At 42.5% G+C, this 25,465-nt stretch overlaps 1 protein-coding gene across 2 annotated transcripts in view; it reads right to left on the bottom strand.

The window, feature by feature from the left end:
* Positions 1-22,304, bottom strand: part of LOC118397024 (fibroblast growth factor 12-like) — a 127,974-nt gene extending 105,670 nt beyond the window's left edge. Inside the window, exons 1-2 of one of the 2 annotated variants that reach the window (XM_035791418.2) lie at positions 22,037-22,304; positions 21,778-21,932 (exon numbers count right to left, since the gene is read on the bottom strand). In XM_035791418.2, coding sequence (XP_035647311.1) covers positions 21,778-21,817 — 40 coding nt within the window. In that variant the 5' untranslated portion in view covers positions 21,818-21,932; positions 22,037-22,304. Of the gene's footprint in view, positions 1-21,777 lie in introns of both variants that reach the window. The other variant, XM_035791417.2, reaches the window with a different exon arrangement.
* Positions 22,305-25,465: the final 3,161 nt, after the last annotated feature.

Genomic DNA, 25,465 nt, shown 5'->3' on the forward strand with positions numbered 1-25,465 from the left:
TGTTGACCCATGGTGACGTTGTTGCTTCCTACAGTTGTGTCAAGTTGGGAGGGATGTCCTTGCGGTGGTGGACCATTATTGATACACACGGAAAACTGTTGAGCATGAAAAACCCAGCAGAGCTGCCGTTCTTGACACAAACAGGTGCGCCTGGCACCTAGTACCAAAGGCACTTAAATATTTTTTCTTTCCCATTCACTCTCTGAATGGCACACATACACAATCCATGTCTCAATTGTCTCAAGGCTTAAAAATCATTTTTTTAAACCTGTCTCCTCCCCTTCATCTACAATGATTGAAGTCGATTTAACAAGTGACATCAATAAGGGATTATCACTGGTGTAAAGTAGTTAAGTGAAATGACTTTAAAGTACTACTTAAGTCGTTTTTTAGGATATCTGTACTTTACTTTACTATTAAAATGTTTGGCTACTTTTACTTCACTTAGATTCCAAAAGAAAATAATGCAATTTTTACTCCATACATTTTCTCTGACACCCAAAAGTACTCGTTACATTTTGAATGCTTAGCTGTACAGGAAAATGGTCCAATTCAATCACTTATTAAGAGAACATCCCTGGTCATCACTACTGCCTCTGATCTGGAGGACTCATTAAACACAAATTCTTAGTTTGTAAATTATATCTGCATGTTGTAGTATGCCCCCGGCTATCCGTAAATAACATTTAAAAAATACAATTGTGCCGTCTGGTTTACTTAAAATAAGCAATTTGAGATGTATAATTTCTTTTACTTTTGCTGTTTAAAAGTATGTTTTTGCAATTACATTTACTTTGATACTTAAGTATATTTAAAACCAAAAACTTTTAGAATTTACTGGGTGACTTTCACTTTTACTGGAGTCATTTTCTATTAAGGCATCTTTACTTTCACTCAAGTATGACAATTGGGTTCTTTTTGCTTTCACCTGGTCAGTCTATGTCATGGAAAGAGCAGGTGTCCTTAATGTTTTGTATAGTCAGTGTATAACTTTTTGGAAAGAAACTCTTCATATCTCATTATCTGAGTGGAACTAACAAGGACTCAATTAGGGGGGTTGTGGAGGGGGTAGAGAGAGAGAAACCGAGGAAGGCAGGGGAGGGTTTTTGTGTGCCGTACGTGTTTGTGTAATGGAGAAAGAGTTAAAGGGAGGAGATAGTGTTTGTTGTGTGAGTTTGTTTAATGGAGAGAGAGAGAGAGAAAAAGAGAGGGAGGGAAGGAGAAAGGAAGAAAGGGAGAGAGTGTTTGTGTAATCGCCTATGAAAGAATCATTCATCCTCTGTTCTAAGATCCAGTCTGGAGAGTCACAGAAGCAAGCATGACAAGATCATCCACTTCAATCTGCCTACCTCTTTGTGGGCCTATCATATGGATGTAGATTGTTTTATTGTAAAGAAAGTATGAATAACAGACTCTATTAGGGGCTCTATTTTAATACACCTAAACCAATGGTAGATCTACGCACAGGTTCAAGGATGTGTCCGAAATATTTTAGCTATTTACACTATCATAATTATCGACGCACTTGATGGCGTTGCCGCGAAATAATTGGGTTTTGATGAATAAAAAAGTTGTGGTTGTCGAGGCTTGGCCCCTCACTGACCAATCAGAACGTGCTCCATGGCGAAATATGTTTTTGCTTCAGGTTGTGTATTTACAGTCTTTTATGTACAGCCTTAGTCCGTTATAGTTTGTTAAATGGCTTATTTGCTAAATAGGTTAACTTAAACCCATTTGCAGTCCACATTGTTCTAAGTAATTGCATGGCTTCAATAGCATTCACACTGATATAGGGTCTAGGCCTACTGTCATTTGCATTATGACTTAATATGGACATGCAAAACATTGTCAATAAGCAAGATTCAATGAATTATTGATAAGACCCTAGTATTTGTGTTATTTGTTTTAGTTGGTCAGAACGTGAGTTGGGTGGGCATTCTATGTTTTGTGTTTCGAGGTTGGTTTTCTGTGTTCGGCCTAGTATGGTTCTCAATCAGAGGCAGGTGTCGTTAGTTGTCTCTGATTGAGAATCATACTTAGGTAGCCTGGGTTTCACTGTTTGTTTGTGGGTGATTGTTTCTGTGTCTGTGTTTTACACCACACGGTACTGTTTTCGGTTTCGGTTATTCACGTTACGTTTATTGGTTTTGTATGGAGTGTTCAGTTTGTGTTTAAACAACCATGGACACTTACCACGCCGCATATTGGTCCTCCGATCCTTCTCGCCTCTCCTCTTCAGACGAAGAGGAAAACCCTTACACTAATCAAATTCTAAACAAAACAAAAACTTGTTTTAAACAGTTTATGTTACAGGCACCATAATTTATCCCACGGGCATATAATATTAAAACAAAGCAGATTATGGAGGGTTTTACACACGTCCAAAACGGGACCTGCATAGCTAAAATAATGTGGGCCTGCCTACAATGCATATGTAACAGTATAGACTTTACGTCCGTCCCCTCGCCCCGACCTGGGCGCGAACCAGGGACGCTCGTGCAGAGCGTCAACAGTCACCCTCGAAGCATCGTTTATCCATCGCTCTACAAAAGCCGTGGCCCTTGGAAAGCAAGGGGATCCACTACTTCAAGGTCTCAGAACAAGTGACGTCACCGATTGAAACGCCACTAGTGCGCACCACCGCTAACGAGCTAGCCATTTCACATCGGCTACACAGATAAAATGATAACGTCAACTCACAGTTTTACTCCTCTAAAAATTGGTATTTTAATAAAGCTTTGGTGGTTAAGATTTATTTCCAAGCGGTCTCAGGGGCCAAACCGTTCATCGATAGTCTTGATTACCTCACGATTGCATTAGACAGACACAAAAAAATGCAATTGAGAGCACTTGGTTTGTAATAAAAACAAATGGAATGGGAAAAAACATGAGTTTTTATGTTTCTAAATATGAATTATACAGGCACTAAAAGCACATTAGGCTACTGTCGTTCCATACGCATATGGGCAGTGTGCATCACGGCTGGATAGGCTGCGTTTCCGCTGTCAAAAGCATGCCATAACCAACTGCGTTACCGCTAAAATCAGCTGTTGGTTGGCCTCAAATATCCCTATCAGCGCTGCCTGAAATTAACACTTTGGATCATGTTTAAGGACACACCTCAATTTTTTCCACCCAACCATCTGAGTGCAAGCGAGTTTATCTAAGACCAGGGATATAGCCAAACCTGGCATTAGGGCTGGAAAATTAGGGCTGGAAAATGCCAGTGCGGCAGTTTTTACATTACGAAATTGCAAATTAACATGCCGTTTGACATTAGCGCCACCTTAACGGCCGCCGAAAATAGGGCCCCTGGTTTCCAATACTATTATTCAAATACTTAAGCTCAAGCTTGACTGTGCTTGCACTTTTACTCAAAAACTATGTTAACCCAGGCCTCCCAAGACATGGCGGTGGTGGCTGGTAGAGGAAACAAACATAACATCAGTCTAACATTCAGATGAAAATCTTTAACAGAGCAGCCACAACACTACTCTGCATTGGAGACCTGGGGACTGTCCCACTCTTGGCAACCAAAGTTGTTTGGGTTCTTTCCCCACTACATCTGGGCAGCAGACAGACATTGATTGTGTAACCCAGCACCTTGTTTGACTGTGTGTGTCTGGGTCTCCTGGGCTCTTAGCTAGCAGGTCGGCTGATGGAGAGTGTGAGAAAGGGAGAGACTGAAACCCTTTTGTCCCATCAGCAGGGCCTCAGGTTACACTCCGAGCAGCAGAGGAGAACCTAAACACTCTCTCACAGACAGGGCCTGCCCCTTTGTAAAACTGTAGGCGAGGAATGGAGAGGTACTGTTGTGGGGTGGGACTGGGTTCTATGACAACAAAACTAACCATTTCAGTTGTCTGTGTAATGGATCAATAAATAACATTTTATTTGTATGGGATTGTATTGAAACTGATTCAATGAAAATGATGTGTCTGGAAATGATTTCTGAATTCCTTGAAATTGTTGTGTTTGTGATGCTGACCTGAACCAAATGAATCCCGGACACATTAAGACTAATCCCGGACCATGAAGCATTAGATTTTCTATTGAGCTTGCTTTTTAGTCCAAGGCTGGCCTTAATCTGTGCCCAGTAAACCCACCCTAAACATTTATGACAGCTTTGGCTTAGTTTATTAACCACACCTAGAAACTGACTGACTAGACATCCCAACCTGGTCTCAGAGCATTTCATATTATTCTGTATGTAAATCCAAGACACTTCCTTTAGTATAATATGCTACGTTTCATATGGTATGTATTATTTCGAAATTGAAAAACGTACAATATGTTAAGAATTTGCCAAACTTATATGTTACGAATTCTAACTAGGCAGCTAGGTGGCTAACGTTAGCTAGCTGGCTAACATTAGCTCGGTTAGGGGCTAGGGTTAAGGTTAAGTTTAGGAGTTAGGTTAAAGGGTTTTTAAGGTTAGGATTACCGTTAAGGTTAGGGTTGGCTAAAAAGGTTAAGGTTAGAGGAAGGGTTAGCTAAAAGTGTTAAGGTTAGGGGAAGATTTAGCTAACATGCCAAGTAGTTGAAAAGTTGATAATTAGCTAAAATTGTCTGTGATGTGATTCCCGCTCGCTACCTGATATCATTTGACAAAAGTCCTTCGGTCTCCCCACCTGCTCCCCCCACACAATTGCCCTTGCCCTGTCTATATTCAAGTTATTTTTGCAAAGCTGTGTTCGGAAGCATTTAGCAAGGTTGATTTGTCAGTGGCGGTGCACATCGTATAATGAAATCAAGTACTGACGGGTTGGAGCGAGCGGTCGCATCCGCATTTCGCTCCGCAGGTAGTATAACTTTTTCATTACATTTCATTACATTTCATTATAGTACAACGGTTTGATTTGTCTAATCTTAGCAATTTCTTCTTAGCTAGCTACATAGCCGTCTTTGTATCAAAGATAATTGCGTAATTATCGTATTCCGTCGTCCTAACGTAGTCTTCACTGCTCTGCCCAGCAGCTAGCCAGCTAGCAAACGTCCACCGATTAGCAGCACTGTAGAAACTATTACACTCAACTGAACGACTTGATTAGTGTAGTGTTAGCTAGCTACATAGCTGTCTTTGCTGTCTTCGTATCCAAGATAATTGTGTAGTCTTAGAGTGATTATCTTAATTTACCGAGGTTAGCTAGCCAGCTATTTGTCGTCCTTAACGTAGGAGACACTGCTAGCTAGCCAACAGCTAGCCAACGTCTAGAGCGATTTTCTAGGTTAGCTAGCCAGCTATTCGCTCCACAGGTAGTATCACATTTTCATTTAATTTCATTACAGTACAACGGTTTGATTTGTTTGATCGTAGCTAGCTACATAGCTAGCTACATAGCCGTCTTTGTATAAAAGATAATTGTGTAGTCTAGAGCGATTTTCTAGGTTAGCTAGCCAGCTATTGTCGTTCTTTTAACGCAACGTAACGTAATCAACACTGCTAGCTAGCCAGCTAGCCCCGAATAGCAGCACTGTAGAAACTATTACACTCAACGGAACGACTTGATTAGTGTAGTGTCAACAACGCAGCCACTGCCAGCTAGCCTACAAAGTCAACAACGCAGCCACTGCCAGCTAGCCTACTTCAGCAGTACTGTATCATTTTAATCATTTTAGTCAATAAGATTCTTGCTACGTAAGCTTAACTTTCTGAACATTCGAGACGTGTAGTCCACTTGTCATTCCAATCTCCTTTGCATTAGCGTAGCCTCTTCTGTAGCCTGTCAACTATGTGTCTGTCTATCCCTGTTCTCTCCTCTCTGCACAGACCATACAAACGCTCCACACCCTAATCTGGTGGTCCCAGCGCGCATGACCCACGTGGAGTTCCAGGTCTCCGGTAGCCTCTGGAACTTCCGATCTGCGGCCAACAAGGCAGAGTTCATCTCAGCCTATGCCTCCCTCCAGTCCCTCGACTTCTTGGCACTGACGGAAACATGGATCACCACAGATAACACTGCCACTCCTACTGCTCTCTCTTTGTCCGCCCACGTGTTCTCGCACACCCCGAGAGCTTCTGGTCAGCGGGGTGGTGGCACCGGGATCCTCATCTCTCCCAAGTGGTCATTCTCTCTTTCTCCCCTTACCCATCTGTCTATCGCCTCCTTTGAATTCCATGCTGTCACAGTTACCAGCCCTTTCAAGCTTAACATCCTTATCATTTATCGCCCTCCAGGTTCCCTCGGAGAGTTCATCAATGAGCTTGATGCCTTGATAAACTCCTTTCCTGAGGACGGCTCACCTCTCACAGTTCTGGGCGACTTTAACCTCCCCACGTCTACCTTTGACTCATTCCTCTCTGCCTCCTTCTTTCCACTCCTCTCCTCTTTTGACCTCACCCTCTCACCTTCCCCCCCTACTCACAAGGCAGGCAATACGCTCGACCTCATCTTTACTAGATGCCGTTCTTCCACTAACCTCATTGCAACTCCCCTCCAAGTCTCCGACCACTACCTTGTATCCTTTTCCCTCTCGCTCTCATCCAACACTTCCCACACAGCCCCTACTCGGATGGTATCGCGCCGTCCCAACCTTCGCTCTCTCTCCCCCGCTACTCTCTCCTCTTCCATCCTATCATCTCTTCCCTCTGCTCAAACCTTCTCCAACCTATCTCCTGATTCTGCCTCCTCAACCCTCCTCTTCCTCCCTTTCTGCATCCTTTGACTCTCTATGCCCCCTATCCTCCAGGCCGGCTCGGTCCTCCCCTCCCGCTCCGTGGCTCGACGACTCATTGCGAGCTCACAGAACAGGGCTCCGGGCAGCCGAGCGGAAATGGAGGAAAACTCGCCTCCCTGCGGACCTGGCATCCTTTCGCTCCCTCCTCTCTACATTTTCCTCTTCTGTCTCTGCTGCTAAAGCCACTTTCTACCACTCTAAATTCCAAGCTTCTGCCTCTAACCCTAGGAAGCTCTCTGCCACCTTCTCCTCCCTCCTGAATCCTCCTCCCCCTCCCCCCCTCCTCCCTCCCTGCAGATGACTTTGTCAACCATTTTGAAAAGAAGGTCGACGACATCCGATCCTCGTTTGCTAAGTCAAACGACACCGCTGGTTCTGCTCACACTGCCCTACCCTGTGCTCTGACCTCTTTCTCCCCTCTCTCTCCAGATGAAATCTCGCGTCTTGTGACGGCCGGCCGCCCAACAACCTGCCCGCTTGACCCTATCCCCTCCTCTATTCTCCAGACCATTTCCGGAGACCTTCTCCCTTACCTCACCTCGCTCATCAACTCATCCCTGACCGCTGGCTACGTCCCTTCCGTCTTCAAGAGAGCGAGAGTTGCACCCCTTCTGAAAAAACCTACACTCGATCCCTCCGATGTCAACAACTACAGACCAGTATCCCTTCTTTCTTTTCTCTCCAAAACTCTTGAACGTGCCGTCCTTGGCCAGCTCTCCCGCTATCTCTCTCAGAATGACCTTCTTGATCCAAATCAGTCAGGTTTCAAGACTAGTCATTCAACTGAGACTGCTCTTCTCTGTATCACGGAGGTGCTCCGCACCGCTAAAGCTAACTCTCTCTCCTCTGCTCTCATCCTTCTAGACCTATCGGCTGCCTTCGATACTGTGAACCATCAGATCCTCCTCTCCACCCTCTCCGAGTTGGGCATCTCCGGCGCGGCCCACGCTTGATTGCGTCCTACCTGACAGGTCGCTCCTACCAGGTGGCGTGGCGAGAATCTGTCTCCTCACCACGCGCTCTCACCACTGGTGTCCCCCAGGGCTCTGTTCTAGGCCCTCTCCTATTCTCGCTATACACCAAGTCACTTGGCTCTGTCATAACCTCACATGGTCTCTCCTATCATTGCTATGCAGACGACACACAATTAATCTTCTCCTTTCCCCCTTCTGATGACCAGGTGGCGAATCGCATCTCTGCATGTCTGGCAGACATATCAGTGTGGATGACGGATCACCACCTCAAGCTGAACCTCGGCAAGACGGAGCTGCTCTTCCTCCCGGGGAAGGACTGCCCGTTCCATGATCTCGCCATCATGGTTGACAACTCCATTGTGTCCTCCTCCCAGAGCGCTAAGAACCTTGGCGTGATCCTGGACAACACCCTGTCGTTCTCAACTAACATCAAGGCGGTGGCCCGTTCCTGTAGGTTCATGCTCTACAACATCCGCAGAGTACGACCCTGCCTCACACAGGAAGCGGCGCAGGTCCTAATCCAGGCACTTGTCATCTCCCGTCTGGATTACTGCAACTCGCTGTTGGCTGGGCTCCCTGCCTGTGCCATTAAACCCCTACAACTCATCCAGAACGCCGCAGCCCGTCTGGTGTTCAACCTTCCCAAGTTCTCTCACGTCACCCCGCTCCTCCGCTCTCTCCACTGGCTTCCAGTTGAAGCTCGCATCCGCTACAAGACCATGGTGCTTGCCTACGGAGCTGTGAGGGGAACGGCACCTCAGTACCTCCAGGCTCTGATCAGGCCCTACACCCAAACAAGGGCACTGCGTTCATCCACCTCTGGCCTGCTCGCTTCCCTACCACTGAGGAAGTACAGTTACCGCTCAGCCCAGTCAAAACTGTTCGCTGCTCTGGCTCCCCAATGGTGGAACAAACTCCCTCACGACGCCAGGACAGCGGAGTCAATCACCACCTTCCGGAGACACCTGAAACCCCACCTCTTTAAGGAATACCTAGGATAGGATAAGTAATCCTTCTCACCCCCCCCCCTTTTAAGATTTAGATGCACTATTGTAAAGTGACTGTTCCACTGGATGTCATAAGGTGAATGCACCAATTTGTAAGTCGCTCTGGATAAGAGCGTCTGCTAAATGACTTAAATGTAAATGTAATGCATAGCCAAGATTTTCCAATTGCATTACACTATATAAAATGCAGTAGGGTGCAGCTTTTTGTCTGAAACAGCAGGTAGCATAGTGGTTAAGACTGCTGGGCTAGTAACTAAAAGGTTGCTGGTTTGACTCCCTGTGTTAACTAGGTGAAAAAAATCTGTCAATGTGCCCTTGAGCAAGGCACTTACCCCTAATTGCTCCTGTAAGTCACTCTGGATAAGAGTGTCTGCGAAATGACTATAACATTTCTAAAATGAAACAGCATGGTACAAAGGGCTTAGTTCACTGTGTGTCCATGTATGCTACCAACATAACACCCTATTCCTTATGTAGTGCATTACTACCTATGGACCTTGGTCAAAAGTAGTGCTCTAGATTGTGCTCATCATTCGTTTTGGTGGATGGTTTCTACAGGGATGTCTTGTGATAGCAACCTGAACTGTTCCCCAAGACGAATTATTCAACAGACCCTGTTTCATTTTCACTGTTCTGCTGTGGAGGTGGATCTAAATGAGAATCTTTATGACCCCTCTTTCCCTTTCTGTCTCCATCTTCCTTTCACTCTCTCTCTCTCTCTCTCTCCCTTTCTCTCTCGTCTCTCTCAGCAACAATGCTTGAGATCAACAAAGAATATTGACTTGTTGGTAAATATCCAAAAGGCTCCTGCTTACCAGGTACTGAAAGTGGAACTGACAGCGTTTTAGCAACATTAAATCATATTCAAATCTGTTTATATACAGGCCCAGGACGAATATGGTCATTTAGAAAGGGTTATTAGATATGGTCATTTTCACGTTTTCATAAATTCATAGAATGTTTGGGAACGATGTATAGTAAGGGATTTGTGAAAATTCTATAGGAATATAGAGTGGGAAACCGGCCGTGCGTTTGGACAATTATTAGAAACTGTTGTAAATAAAGCCTAATAAAAACATATTGTCTCCTCCATGACCAGAGTCTACGCAGACCAGTGTGCCATAGCCAACCAGAGCTACATTTATGCAAATAAGCCATTTGCCACATGGGCCTGCAATCATTCACTTTGAACTGGCATGTGTATTTACAGGCAGTAGCAACAGTGTGACTTTAGAGCAATAGAGCGCATTGTAAATATATGTAAATATCACAGGAGTTCTCATGTATTTGGGAAATGTACAGTCCTATTGATCAAACAACCATGAAAAGGTAGGCTCTCTCTCCCTCAGTTATGCACAACAACTAATACTAGCCAGAGCGAGTTGAGAAAAAAAATCTAGAGGGAACATTAGATAATCCCTCTCAAACATTTTTAGCTAGTTGGCAGTCAAAATTTCACTGATAAACAATGAGTAATAGTTGCCTGTTCGTCCTTCTGCAGCTCCAAACCACGTTTTGACAACTGAATGGAAACTTGCATGCCTGCCCAAATCCAAATACATTTGATCGACAACTAATTCATAATTTGCCCCCAGTATGTCAGCGTGTCCTGGGTTGTTCAAGAATTCAGAGCGTTTCAGTCTCCAAGTGTTCAGAGCACACACTGCATGCTCTGGCCGAGGAGTAGGATTGATCACAACATTCATAACAGTTTAGTTTAGCAGACACTCTTATCCAGAGCAACTTACAGGATAAATTAGGGTAAAGTGCCTTGCTCAAGGGCACATCAACAGACTCTTCACCTAGTTGGCTCTGGGATTTGAACCAGCACAACCTTTTGGTTACTAGCCCAACGCTCTTAACCGCTAGGCTACCTGCTCACAACGGCAATCAAGCACCCAAGGTAACTGGCTAAAGTTGGCTAGCTTGCTAGATACTTCCAGAGACAAATGAGAGAACGCCTCACTGGCCATTTTACTCACCCGAGCAGAGCTGGTTAGACTGTTTACATGTTATCTAGAGCGTTACTGATTAACTGTGCTGCTGGCAACAATTGAATTACTTTTTTACTGACGTTGACTGACACCGGTCATATTCAGCGGGTGTTGCTTGTTCGTAAATTCTTCAGTTATTCTGCACTCTGGCGCAGTCAGACGAGAGTGCTCTGAAATTGGAGTAGATAGCCAGAGTGAAATTAGAACACAAGAGATATGCTAGCTGGATAAAGGTCGTTCAGTTTCTGCATAGCTAACTAGCTAGCAAAGCATTCATATGTCTTGCTAGCTAACCAAATGACACCTGCATCTCTTGCTGTAGCCACCGAAAATCGATATGAGGGGGAAAAGTCGGTCACTTACACACTCCTCCAATGACATGATATCCTACCAGCATCTAGCTAGCTAACGTTAGGCTCTGTGTTTTAAGCTTGTTAAATAGCTACATAAATAGCCCAGCGTTTCCCAAACTCGATCCTCAGGAACCGAAGGGGTGTACATTTTGTTTTTTGCCTTAAAACGACACAGCTGATTCAAATGATCAAATCTTGATGATTAGTTGATTATTGTAATCAGCTGTGTAGTGCTAGGGCAAAAATCGAAACGTGCACCCCCTGGTGGCCCATGGCCCAAGTTTGGGAAGCACTGCGCTAGCCTATTAGCCACATTATGACTAATTAATTGCCCTTGCTAGTTTGATTGTATTGACATTCCAGGCCTTAGTTACATGAATGTTTACTAGGATTAAATGTCATGAATTGTGAAAAACTGAGTTGAAATGTATTTGGCTAAGGTGTATGTCAACAACTGCAATCTGGCAGCCCTGTTTTGAGCCATTTGAAGCTTTTTTACATATTTCTTTGCTGCAGATGACCATATAACTAGACAATACTCTAAGTGTGATAGGACAGGGATTGACTATATAACTGGACAGTACTCTAAGTGTGATAGGACCAGGGATTGACTATATAACTAGACAGTACTCTAAGTGTGATAGGACAGGGATTGACTATATAACTAGACAGTACTTTAAGTGTGATAGGACAGGGATTGACCATATAACTAGACAGTACTCTAAGTGTGATAGGACAGGGATTGACTATATAACTAGACAGTACTTTAAGTGTGATAGGACAGGGATTGACCATATAACTAGACAGTACTCTAAGTGTGATAGGACAGGGATTGACTATATAACTGGACAGTACTCTAAGTGTGATAGGACCAGGGATTGACTATATAACTAGACAGTACTTTAAGTGTGATAGGACAGGGATTGACTATATAACTAGACAGTACTCTAAGTGTGATAGGACCAGGGATTGACTATATAACTGGACAGTACTCAGAGTGTGATAGGACCAGGGATTGACTATATAACTGGACAGTACTCTAAGTGTGATAGGACCAGGGATTGACTATATAACTAGACAGTACTCTAAGTGTGATAGGACAGGGATTGACTATATAACTGGACAGTACTCTAAGTGTGATAGGACAGGGATTGACTATATAACTAGACAGTACTCTAAGTGTGATAGGACCAGGGATTGACCATATAACTAGACAGTACTCTAAGTGTGATAGGACCAGGGATTGACCATATAACTAGACAGTACTCTAAGTGTGATAGGACCAGGGATTGACCATATAACTAGACAGTACTCTAAGTGTGATAGGACAGGGATTGACCATATAACTAGACAGTACTCTAAGTGTGATAGGACAGGGATTGACCATATAACTAGACAGTACTCTAAGTGTGATAGGACCAGGGATTGACTATATAACTAGACAGTACTCTAAGTGTGATAGGACCAGGGATTGACTATATAACTAGACAGTACTCTAAGTGTGATAGGACCAGGGATTGACTATATAACTGGACAGTACTCTAAGTGTGATAGGACCAGGGATTGACTATATAACTAGACAGTACTCTAAGTGTGATAGGACAGGGATTGACTATATAACTAGACAGTACTCTAAGTGTGATAGGACCAGGGATTGACTATATAACTGGACAGTACTCTAAGTGTGATAGGACCAGGGATTGACTATATAACTGGACAGTACTCTAAGTGTGATAGGACCAGGGATTGACCATATAACTAGACAGTACTCTAAGTGTGATAGGACCAGGGATTGACCATATAACTAGACAGTACTCTAAGTGTGATAGGACAGGGATTGACTATATAACTAGACAGTACTCTAAGTGTGATAGGACCAGGGATTGACCATATAACTGGACAGTACTCTAAGTGTGATAGGACCAGGGATTGACCATATAACTAGACAGTACTCTAAGTGTGATAGGACCAGGGATTGACCATATAACTAGACAGTACTCTAAGTGTGATAGGACAGGGATTGAATCACCGGATTCAGAGTGCTAGATGTTACATACTCTGAACATTTTCTTGTAACAACAATTCCCTTACCCATGTTAATAACAATAGTATCTATGTGTCCTGACCATGATAAAGCTGCGTCCAACATGATGCCGAGTAGTTTCGTTTTTTTCACTGGCTCTACATGCGTTCTATTCATCGACAAATTCAATTGGGGATAAATTCATAAAACATGCTAATTTTGTCTGTCATAGTTGAAATGTACCTATGATGAAAATTACAGGCCTCACTCATCTTTTTAAGTGGGAGAACTTGCACAATTGGTGGCTGACTAAATACTTTTTTGCCCCACTGTATCTTGAACCAAACACAATACATTTAGTTTTAGATATGTTCAACACCAATTTGTTCATATCAACCCACTCAGACACCATTCTTAGTTCACTACTCAGTACATTATTAAATAAAATAAAATTGTGTTTGTCACATGTGAAATGCTTACTTACAACCCCTTAACCAACAATGCAGTTTTCAGAAAATACCTACAAAAAAGTAAGAGATAAGAATAACAAATATTTAAAGACCAGCAGTAAATAACAATAGCGGGGCTAAATACAGGGGGTACCGGTAGAGTCAATGTGTCAATGTGCGGGGGGCACTGGTGTGGAGGTAATTGAGTTAATATGTACATGTAGGTAGAGTTATTAAAGTGACTATGCATAGATAATAACAGAGAGTAGCAGCAGCGTTCCAAAGGGAGAGGGGCAGAAATGCAATTAGTCTGGGTAGCCATTTGATTATCGTTACGTTCTGATGCTGCGCTATACATTGTAGAGTCATCAGCATAGAATGCCCTTCTTTTTATGCATGCTGGAAACCCATTATCAGACCATTACATGAGAAATAATCCTTGATTTGATACCAGTTTTTCCAATTATTTTCTTAACACAGGCAGCAAGCTTAAAGGACAATTATTAGGACCAGTGAATGCAGATTTTATCTTTAGATAGTGGAATAACCTTTGACTCTTTCTAGGCTTCTTCCACTTATTACAAATATGAGAGATTGGGGCTGATATTTGGTTAGCTGTAACTCTAAGCAATTTGATGTCAAGATTATCTGTACCAGGTGACTTGTCATCCGAAAGAGACAACAGCATCCTTTCTACCTCTTCCCTTTCAACTTGATGAAATTCGAACATTCATTGCATCTCCTTCATGATATAATATTTTACAAGGGTATATGACATGGAGCCATCAGTTGGAATCAGAGCCTTCCTCAACTTGTCCACTTTGTCTGTAAAATATTCAGTAGAGTAGTTTGCGATGTTGTGTGGTTTTGTAATAAATATACCCTCTTTCAACAAAATTCCTAACCATAATAGTGTTCAACGGTCTCCACAGTTTTTTCCCCATCACCCCTTACTTCATCAATTTAGTCCTGATTGATCGACGATCGAGGATCGCTATGGGGCGCAATTGGGCGATGTAGACTTCTACACAATCGCCCAACCTTCACGCACACACACACACACACACACACACACACACACACACACACACACACACACACACACACACACACACACACACACACACACACACACACACACACACACACACACACACACACACACACACACACACACACACACACACACACACACACACCCTCTCTCTCTGTGTGTGGTTAAAGTAGGCTAAGATATATCAATGGTTTTAGGAACAGCAGTAACATCAGGCAGGATTTAGACTACCAACTGCCTAGCCAGTTGTAGCTCAATCTTGGGTGCAATGATCACGTTCCCGCACTGACTGAATGTGTGGAGTCTCATTGACTTAATGTTATGTTAGCCTACATGCTACACAAGCAAAGTTATATATAGCTGTCGGCTATATTAGCCACGACTTACCGTTCTTTGTGTAGCTTCAAATGTTGGAAGTTGTTGCGCCTCCGTCTGTAATTTTCTTCCCGCATGTTTTGCAAGTTGCAATCCGTAGTCCGTATTTTTTTGTAGTCTTTATATCCAAAAATCATAATTTGGGGTATCATCTTTCCAAGGGCTCCATCTGAATTCACCCGCCGACATTCCTCTGCATTGCCACACGCAACTTTTCCTCAGCTAGCACAATTTGATTGGCTGCTGTCCGATTCAAACTGTAATCCGTTAAATGAAGAGTTGAGGCACTGCACACTTCAATTTTTAATAGCATCATTTTTTATATTTGAGCTTGGGGAGGGTATCAAGTCAGTTCGAGTCAAAAGGCTCAAGTCCAAGTTAAGTCACGAGTCATTGGTGTTAAAGTCAAAGTCGAGTTGCAAGTCATCATATATGTGACTCGAATCTGACTCGAGTCCAAGTCATGTGACTCGAGTCCACACCTCTGGTGCTTGGTATCCGGCAGTAATAGACCGGGCTTGATAACCAGCTGCTTCGCCAATGTAGTACCGCCTTGTCTGAGCAAGGATCCCTGTACATATATCAGCGGTCCCAGCGTTAACGCTAACTACTTCGCAGCGTGTGTGTGTGTGTGTGTGTGTGTGTGTGTGTGTGTGTGTGTGTGTGTGTGTGTGTGTGTGTGTGTGTGTGTGCGTGCGCCATGAAATAAAGCATTACCACAATTGCTTCTGGGTTTGACTCTTTATCACCTAAAGTAATGTTCCTGTAGAAAAGTTATTGCCATAGTCGATTCTTCTATTTAGAAGAACATTAAAGATGTATGTAGAAATTGCTCCACACATAGTGCACGTCGACCCTTTCCTAGATTTAATGTCAGATCTAGAACTCACATTTCTATGTGAATTTGGTCCGGTGGCCCAAAAGGTTGTATATTGCAGCTTTAACACCATAGAGTTTCAATGAAAAGCTACCATTACAAACACATGATAAGAAAAGAAAGTAAGCGTATAATTATTTCACAAGACGTTTGTTGCAGAAATGCATGTCAAGTCATCCTCTCTTCAGACATCTTGGAGGCCATGTCAAACTCACAACTTTATATTCTCCAGTTCCCCCCTTTCTCTGCATCTGCAATCTTTCACATTACATGGCTCCCTTCCACACTTATCTAGAATGAAAATTCTATGCAAATAACTCCGATCCCACACATGTAACCCATTTACACACATGTAACCCATTTACACGCAGTCACATGCACTCCCCCACATTCAGGACAGAATCCAGGGCAAAACTGAGAAAGAGAAGAAGGATGAAGTAGAGCCTGTCTGAAAGAGGCCGGAGCAAAATATTGATCTGTGATGGTATCAGACACCATGTTTTGTCCCAAAAACATCTACAGTAATTCCCAGTGGTGAACAATGATAATATAATCCACCTTCCAGTCAGTGTGTGTGTGTGTGTGTGTGTGTGTGTGTGTGTGTGTGTGTGTGTGTGTGTGTGTGTGTGTGTGTGTGTGTGTGTGTGTGTGTGTGTGTGTGTGTGTGTGTGTGTGTGTGTGTGTGTGTGTGTGTGTGTGTGTGTGTTCTGAGCCAGCAGGATCCAAGGAACCAAGGCTCCAGAGGTGTTTAGGACCACTGGGCACACACACAAAAACACCAGTAGCACTAACCATCCATGGCCCTGAGAGGCGGATAGAGGATGATGAAATGGGAATGTTCGCAGAGCATGAGCGAGTCACAGCACAATGAACATAACCATCTGCGGTTATATTATATCACTAAACATTTATCCAATGTTGATTTTGTGTGTGTGTGTGACATACCATCTTTAAGGCAAAACTGTTTGGATATAAGATTAGGGAGCTTTGTAAGGGAATGTCCATCCTATAACCAGTAATGAATGGAGATATCTATAGGTGTCCCATTAGAATTGTCAGGTAACCTTTTATGTGTATGGGGCATCCGTCACATATAAGCTTCGTCACACAAGTAGGCAGCCATTAACCTCAAACCAAGCACACTCACACACACGAATAGACAATGTTGGGTAGGTAACTTTCTAAATCTAATCCGTTACAGTTACTAGTTACTTGTCCAAAATTGTAATCAGTAACGTAATTTTTGGACTACCCAAACTCAGTAACGTAATCTGATTACATTCTGTAATGCCCTTATTAAGAGGAATTAGAAGAAGACACAAATGTATGTTACCAATTGAAGAACATCTACTGCAGGATAAATCAATGTTAAAGTTTACATAGCTGGCCATATATGGATGTTAAATTTTACTTTATGGGTTGGTTATGTAGGCTTCTTCTAACCCATCGCTTTCAACTACATATAATAATAATTTTTAATTATTTATTTACATAAAAATCAAAGTATCAGAATTCCAATCATTCCAATAAATGTTATACCCCTTGATCTTCAAAAATAACACTTGGAAATATGGAGGTATAGATTAACCTAATTGTTTTACCTAGCATAACCTCAAAACTAAGGACTTATTAGCCAGCCCTACTCTGTTGTTTATGATTTTGTTGTCATGGAGGACTGATTGGGCTCATTGATTCGAGCTGAAAAATAAATGCTGCCCTCATGGAATGGCATGCTTTGAGCACTACTGGAAAGTGCTATTTACACGTGAAAAATGAATGCCATATGTTGCATTTGCTATAGGCCTACTGTTAACCTTTTTGTTGGTGACACTTTTATATATTGATAATATGCAGCTGTTTAAAGGGAAAATGCACAGATGAAACAATAACAAAACGATCGCCCCGCCTCTGTTTTGGTAAAAAGCTGAGGGATGGGCCTGGAGAAATGTAACCACTTTCAGATTAAAAGACAGAGCTATGGATGCAAGGACTGACCATCCATGATATCAAAATGATTGTTTTAACCATGTTATGAGGCTATACAATGTTTTTTTACATTTACAATGTTTAAAAACATTGGAGAAAAACAAGCTTATATTTTGGGTTCTCGTGGAGTGTGACAGTTAATCTAAGCTCATGAGACAAGTTATATTCCTCAAGAATCAATGGATATATACAGTACCAGTCAAACGTTTGGACATACCTACTCATTCAAGGGCTTTTCTTTATTTTTACTATTTTCTACATTGTAGAATAACAGTGAAGACATCAAAACTATGAAATAACACATATGGAATCATGTAGTAACCAAAAAAGTATAAACAAATCCAAATAAATGTTTGAGATTCTTCAAAGTAGCCACCCTTTGTCTTGATGACAGCTTTGCACACTCTTGGCATTCTCTCAACCAGCTTCATGAGGAATGCTTTTCCAAAAGTCTTGAAGGAATTCCCACACATGCTGAACACTTGTTGGCTGCTTTTCTTTCACTCTGCGGTCCAACTCATCCCAAACCACCTCAATTGGGTTGAGGTTGGGTGATTGTGGAGGCCAGGTCATCTGATGCAGCACTCCACCACTTTCCTTCTTGGTCAAAAAGCCCTTACACAGCCTGGAGGTGCATTTTGGGTCATTGTCCTGTTGATAAACAAATGATAGTCCCACTAAACAGATGAGATGGCGTATCGCTGAAGAATGCTGTGGTTGCCATTCTGGTTAAGTGTGCCTTGAATTCTAAATAAATCACAGACAGTGTCACCAGCAAAGCACACGCACACCATCAAACCTCCTCGTCCATACTTCACGGTGGTAACCACACATGCAGAGATCATCCGTTCACCTACTCTGCGTCTCACTGTTGGAACCAAAAATCTCAAATTTGGACTCATCAGACCAAAGGACAGATTTCCAACCATCTATTGTCCAATGCTTGTGTTTCTTTGCCCAAGAAAGTCTCTTATTCTTATTGGTGTCCTTTAGTAGTGGTTTCTTTGCAGCAATTCGACCATGAAGGCCTGATTCACGCAGTCTCCTCTGAACAGTTGATGTTGAGATGTGTCGGTTACTTGTACTCTGTGAAACATGAATTTGGGCTGCAATCTGAGGTGCAGTTAACTAATGCATTTATCCTCTGCAGCAGAGGTAACTCTGGGTCTTCCTTTCCTGTGGCGGTCCTCACGAGAGCCAGTTTCATCATAGTGCTTGATGGTTTGATGGTTGAAGAAACTTTCAAAGTTCTTGGCATTTTCCAGATTGACTGACCTTCATGTCTTAATGTAATGATGGACTGTCGTTTGTCTTTGCTTATTTGAGCTGTTCTTGCCATAATATGGACTTTATAAGGGCACAAGGCGAGACGCAAATGCAGACACAGGAGGCAGATGGTTGAGCTCCGATATTTATTATACCAAAAGGGGTAGGCAAAAGGCAGGTCGGGGACAGGCGAGAGTTCATAAACCAGGTCAGAGTCCAAACAGTACCAGGCGATAGGCAGGGTCGAGGTCAGGACAGGCAGGGTTTCAGTGAACAGGTCTGAGTCCAAACAGTACAAGGGGATAGGCAGCTCAAGGTCAGAACAGGCAGAGTGGTCAGGCAGGCGGATTTGGCGTCAGGATAGGCAAGGGTCAAAACCAGGAGGGCTACGAGAAAACAGAGACTGGGAAAAATAGGAGCTAGGAGAAACGCTGGTTGACTTGGAAAAACAAGAGACACAGAGAGACAGGAAACACAGGGATAAATACACCGGGGACTAATGGGGAAAACAGGAGACACCTGGAGGTGGGTGGAGACAATCACAGACAACCAACCAAGACCGGTGAAACAGATCAGGGCGTGACAGACGTGGTCTTTTACCAAATAGGACTATCTTCTGTATATCACCCCTACCTTGTCACAACAAAACTGATTGGCTCAAATGCATTAAGAAGGAAAGAAAAACCACAAATGAACTTTTAACAAAGCACACCTGTTAATTGAAATGCATTCCAGGTGACTACCTCATGAAGCTGGTTCAGAGAATGCCAAGAGTGTGCAAAGCTGTCATCAAGGCAAAGGGGTGGCGACTTTGAACAATCTCAAATATAAAATATATTTTGGTTTCTACATGATTCCATATGTTTTATTTCATAGTTTTGATGTCTTCACTCTTATTCTACAATGTAGAAAATAGTAAAAAATTAAGAAAAACCCTGGAATGAGTGTGTGTCCAAACTTTTGACTGGTACTGTGTACATAATTCATAAGTCAAAAAATGGATGTAGCATCTCCAGATCGACTCTTTAAGTCTATCAAAAGTGTGCAGGTTTGAGCATGTGTCCATTAGGCCTATGGATTTGTTTTATCGATCAACATGAATTAGCTTGAGCAATAAAAGCCCCACTTGTATTCCATAGGCTTGCATCTGCACTAAGCAGCTGTTGCAAGACCTCATTTGGCTGTCTGGCTGTCCACTGGTTTCAAAAACAAAGATTGGTAGGCGTCTTGAATTCAAACATTGGGTTCAAATACACATTTAGATTTGTGAACAGCCATCCACAACAACCACAATCCGTAAGGTGCAAATAGCTAAATGAGAGAGCAGGAGTGTGATTCACATCCATGCGCTATATCAGTAACACTGCTGTCATCCTTAACTCCAAGCTTTTATTCAAGTTGGATAATCTTTGGATGCCGACAGCTGTCGCACCATTGGAAAACATAGCTTGGACTGTGGCCTATTCCTGCTCTTTTCCCGCGATCCATCAAACACATTTGGTGTCTCTGACTTGTGGTCAGACTCTCTCAGGTGGAACAAACTTAAACGTGCGCCTTTTTTCAATGCTGACTTGAATGTTATTGAGAAAATAGAGAAGTGTCAAATATTTTTTGCCCAAACATCCTTTCTGAATGTAAAAGTAAATCCTCGAAATAATCATCTAGTTTTTCAAGAGTATCTGTAATATGATTACAATATTTTTGCTGGTAACATAACAGATTACTGTTGCTGTTTTTGTAATCCCTTACATGTAATCCGTTACTCCCCAACCCTGCGAATTGACAACATCATGAATTGGCTATTGACATGTAACATGTGCCATGGCCCATGAAGCAGGGTATTTAATAGGCAGCCCAGATAAAATTCAGATTTTAATATTATTATTATAAAAGTCCGGTCAACTCAAAACACGTTTTATCAAACAATATGCTACTCCTCTTATATCAGGTGTCGAAGTAGGCTAGAACACAGGCTACATGTGTAATGATAATGCGTGTGGGCCTTTAGCCTTGCCCATAGTCAGAGAATTGAGAGAACCCACCCTTCCCCTCCCGAAACCCTACAGAGCTGTACATTTGGCAGGTTGACGTTTATTGTCATGAATCTTGCCCTGGAGGCAGAACTGAGCGATTCCCGCTAGATGGGCCACCAGCAAAGTCAAAATTGGCTACATGAAATTCAAGAAAACAGCAATTATTTTTTTGGTCTTAATTCATGGCTAGGGTTAGGAATTCAAGTTAGCCGTGTGGTTAAGGTTAGGGTTAACGTTAGGGTTATGTTTAAAATCCGATGTTATGACTTTGTGTCTGTGGCAGTTGACCGCTCTGCAGAGCTACCTCCAGAACAAGATTCATGACGAAAAACGCTAACCTGAGTAAATTTGCTGCATCAGGGTTCTTTCTGTCAGCCATTCGCTGAAAACAAAAGCAACGAGGTAGCCTTACAAAGGCGAGTGGTCGTAGCCTATGGATGCTCTACGCCCTCAGCAGCAGGAGACGTACACAGATGTTCGTAGCCAAATAAACCACACCTTAGTCCACCACTGCTATTTTCATGAAGGCTAAGCGGCAAGGCGCCTGTTCTGTGTACGAGCTCCAAGTACCGCAGTCTACTCACACAAAGGCGTGGGCCACGCACTGCCACGCCACCAGACCCACTTATTCAATACACACAAAACACACGCTGTGATTATTTCACACACACCCAGTCTGCTATTAAATGACTTAAATAAGTGGCTTACCGGGTGCTTTGTCTGCTTTATCTACTTTAATGATCTCCATTTCCCGTTGTGATTAGGTTGATCAGTGAGGGAAGTTAGAGACGGTGCGTTTCTGGAAGATGTCAGAGCTGGTCTGGTCGGGATGTGGTTCTTCTTCCCCCCTGCTTTGCCTGGCTCTGTAATCAACAAGCGTGATGGGTGAGAACAGCTGTTTTGTCAATGGCCGGACTGTCCGTGAGTCAACTGATATTAGTTACAAGTGAAGGGTAGAATGGCTGACTTGGAGATGTTGGGATAATTTCCGACCGAGCAAATTGGACGCTGTGTCTGTATTTTCTCTGTCCACGCTCGTGCATTAAACCAGTGTCCGCGCGCTGCTTATCCGGAGCTTGGCTGTCCTCTCGCTTTGGTGCTGAAGTCTATGCTGCAGCTCCGGCTCCTGTGAAATACAGACGTGACGTCACGACAGACATTACATGTTAGAAAGTGCGTTACATGTTAGAAAGTGGGGGAGTCACTTCCACTATTGAATCCGACAACAAACACCTGCTATATATTTTCCTAGACATTAAATAAGGCTTTATTCCATTTTACATAATCAAGGTGAGAATAGCTTCGAGAAAGCGTTGACTATCACGAGATAGGGTGCATCAGAGTCTGCCCAATAACATTCTCCTCGTCATAGCCTACTCTTCTGCGATTTTTACATCGACTCATTTGTATTCAGAGCACTCAGAAGTTTGCTTCTCACATAATCTAGCTGAGCTCAGAAGTCCCTTTGATCCCATGTATCTAGGCCTAAGATTTCTGCTATTTTAGAAAGCTGAATGTCTGGATAAAGAAGAAACTACAAGTCCTGTTCTTTTCCAGATATAGTCTCAAGTGATGACTCAATTGGGTGCAGATGTAGGCTGTCATCAACTACGTTTAGTGTGAGTTTCCATGGTAGCACCCAAGTACAGTGATGTTACTGTGATGGGCATATTTTTGGGTGACCTGAAGGCTGTAGGGGCTTAAGGGCTGATGATGACATATTGCATTTTAGTTGCCCCCCAAAATATTGAAATGTAAATATGCTGAACAAAAATATAAATGCAAAATGTAAAGTCAAAAAAGAAAGGAGGACCAAGGCACTCTTCATATAATTAATTAAAATGCCTTTATTAGTATGGCATGTTCAAAAGAAACAAACGTTGTTGTTTTTTTAAATGACGTGTTTCAGCTGTATGGCCTTCGTCACTCCCTGACGAAGGCCATGCAGCTGAAACGCGTAATTTAAAAAAAAAAGTTTGTTTCTTTTGAACATACCATACTAATAAAGACATTTTAATTAATTATATGAAGAGTGCCTTGGTCCTCCTTTCTTTTTTGATGACCAATTCACCCCGTTTACCAAAGAGCACCTTCTGTCTACCAAAATGTACTATTGTGTAACTTAGTAGCGCTTCCTTTCCTCCTCTTTCTACTAGCAACATGTAAAGTGTTGGTCTCATGTTTCATGAGCTGAAATAAAAGATCCCACGAATGTTCCATACACTCAAAAGGCATATATTTATCTAAAATGTTGTGCACAAATTTGTGAACATTCCTGTAAGTGAGCATTTCTCCTCAGCCAAGATAATCCATTTATTTGTGGCATATAAAGAAGCTGATTAAACAGCATGATCATTATACAGGTGCACCTTGTGCTGGGTACAATAAAAGACCACTATAAAATGTGCAGTTTTGTCACACAACACAATGCCACAGATGTCTCAAGTTTTGAGGGAGCAATTGGCATGCTGACTGCAGGAATGCCCACTAGAGCTGTTCCTTTCTCTACCATAAGCCACCTCCAACTTTGTTTTAGAGAATTTGGTAGTACGTCCAACTGGCCTCTCAACCGCAGACCATGTGTAACCACGCCAGCTAAGGATCTCCACATTCAGCTTCTTCACCCATGGCTGCGCCCCTGTCCAGTCATGTGAAATCCATAGATTAGGGCCTAATACATTTATTTAAATTAACCGATTTTCTTCTATGAACTGTAACTCAGATAAATCTTTGAATTTGCATTTATATTTTTGTTCAGTGTAGTTAAGGCCCTATTTCAATAAATATTTATTTGGGACAAATAGGGCTACATGTTATGCATTGCAGATCATATAGGCCTATATAGTACTAGTTTGTAGTTCTCAATGTCTCTAAGGCTGTGAAATGGCACTGTATTCCCTATGTAGTGCACTACATTTTACCAGGGCCCATATGTCTCTGGACAAAAGTAGTGCACTATTCACTCTTAGAATGAGGGGTAACTCAAGGAACCCTTGAGATTTTCAACAAACCCTGGAGTTTCTCAAAAAAACATTGCAGTCAATGGGTTCATATTAGCAGCATTGGTTAGTTGAGGGGTTCTTGGAGGAACCTTTAATGTTTCAATGTTGCAAAGGTTTCTGGACAAACCTTTTTGCTGGGGCTTGCAGAGCACTTATAATTTACTTAGCAAATGGATTTTCTGTGCTGCTAGACTCAGAAGCAGAGCTGACATTATGAGCAGGCCTTAGGGGGCCTGGCCCGCTGTACCTCATTGACTGTCCAAATAGAAACATGGAATATTGATAATTTATTTGACAGAGACGGGTGCCGACAGAAAGGCGCATCAATCTCAGATAAAGCATTCGGGCGAGCGAAACTGAGCCCCTCTGTGTAGTCAAGTTATCTGATGCTGTCGTGCTAAGAAGAGCATAAGACACATGGACGCTGTTTGGCCACTTGCAAATTGAAGAAAAGTTGGCGGGTGCACAGTGCTCAGATTGGATGCTGGAATTTTGGACGAACGTGTGAAGGTAACCTACATTTTGAAGTGATTTGTTTGACAATGAGGTGAAAACATCATGACTGGTTGTTTTCTTGCCATATTAAAAGGTAATTAATTTTTACAGTTAAATTACGTCTTTACTATAAAAATTTAAATAATTCATTCACACATACTGTACATAGGAGGTCCCGTGGATCAAATACCCGTCCAACTGAATCATTCTGGCGTCGGCCCTGCGCAGAAGATGAAAATATGTCGTTTTCGGCGATGGCTTTATGGGATAGCTAGCGACTTATAAACACTTACCCATTCCTATATGAATACTATTTAAATAGCGATGTTGAATAATAGAACATGTCCTGTCAAGCCAATTAAATAATGACTGCAGCCTCCTATTTTAATTCCGAAAAGTTTATTGTGATGGTAATGACGTTTGCTTACGACGATAACCTAGTCTACACTCTTAAAAATGCTTGGTTATTTGGATGACCCAACTGCCAGGTTGCAGGCATTAGGTTACTTAGTTGAATTGTTTTCCTTAAAAAGAGCCAGGTTGGGTTGTTGATGCTGGGTTATTGATGCTGGGGATGTGGTTTAGTAAGAGCGTGGCTTTCAGATACTTCTTCCTGGCCACTGTGAACATAGTTCCTGTCTATCTGTTCTGTTATAATGTCACCACATATTAAGGTTGTACACTGACAGTTTTGTAGCTTCAATGAGGTTTACAGGTGTGTAAGAGTTCCTCAAGAGCCTATGCAAATCCCAATGTTGGATTACTTACCACTTTAATACTTTAGGAGGAGGTCATTGATTTCAGATGATTGTCATGGCTCTATATAATCAGAAATATTAATGTTCCATTAGAATGCTGCTACAATATATCATTAAAAAGGTTCAACATTAAACCCCTCC

The sequence above is a fragment of the Oncorhynchus keta genome, chromosome 18, assembly GCF_023373465.1.
Source record: "Oncorhynchus keta strain PuntledgeMale-10-30-2019 chromosome 18, Oket_V2, whole genome shotgun sequence".
In the NCBI taxonomy this organism is placed as follows: Eukaryota; Metazoa; Chordata; class Actinopteri; order Salmoniformes; family Salmonidae; genus Oncorhynchus; species Oncorhynchus keta.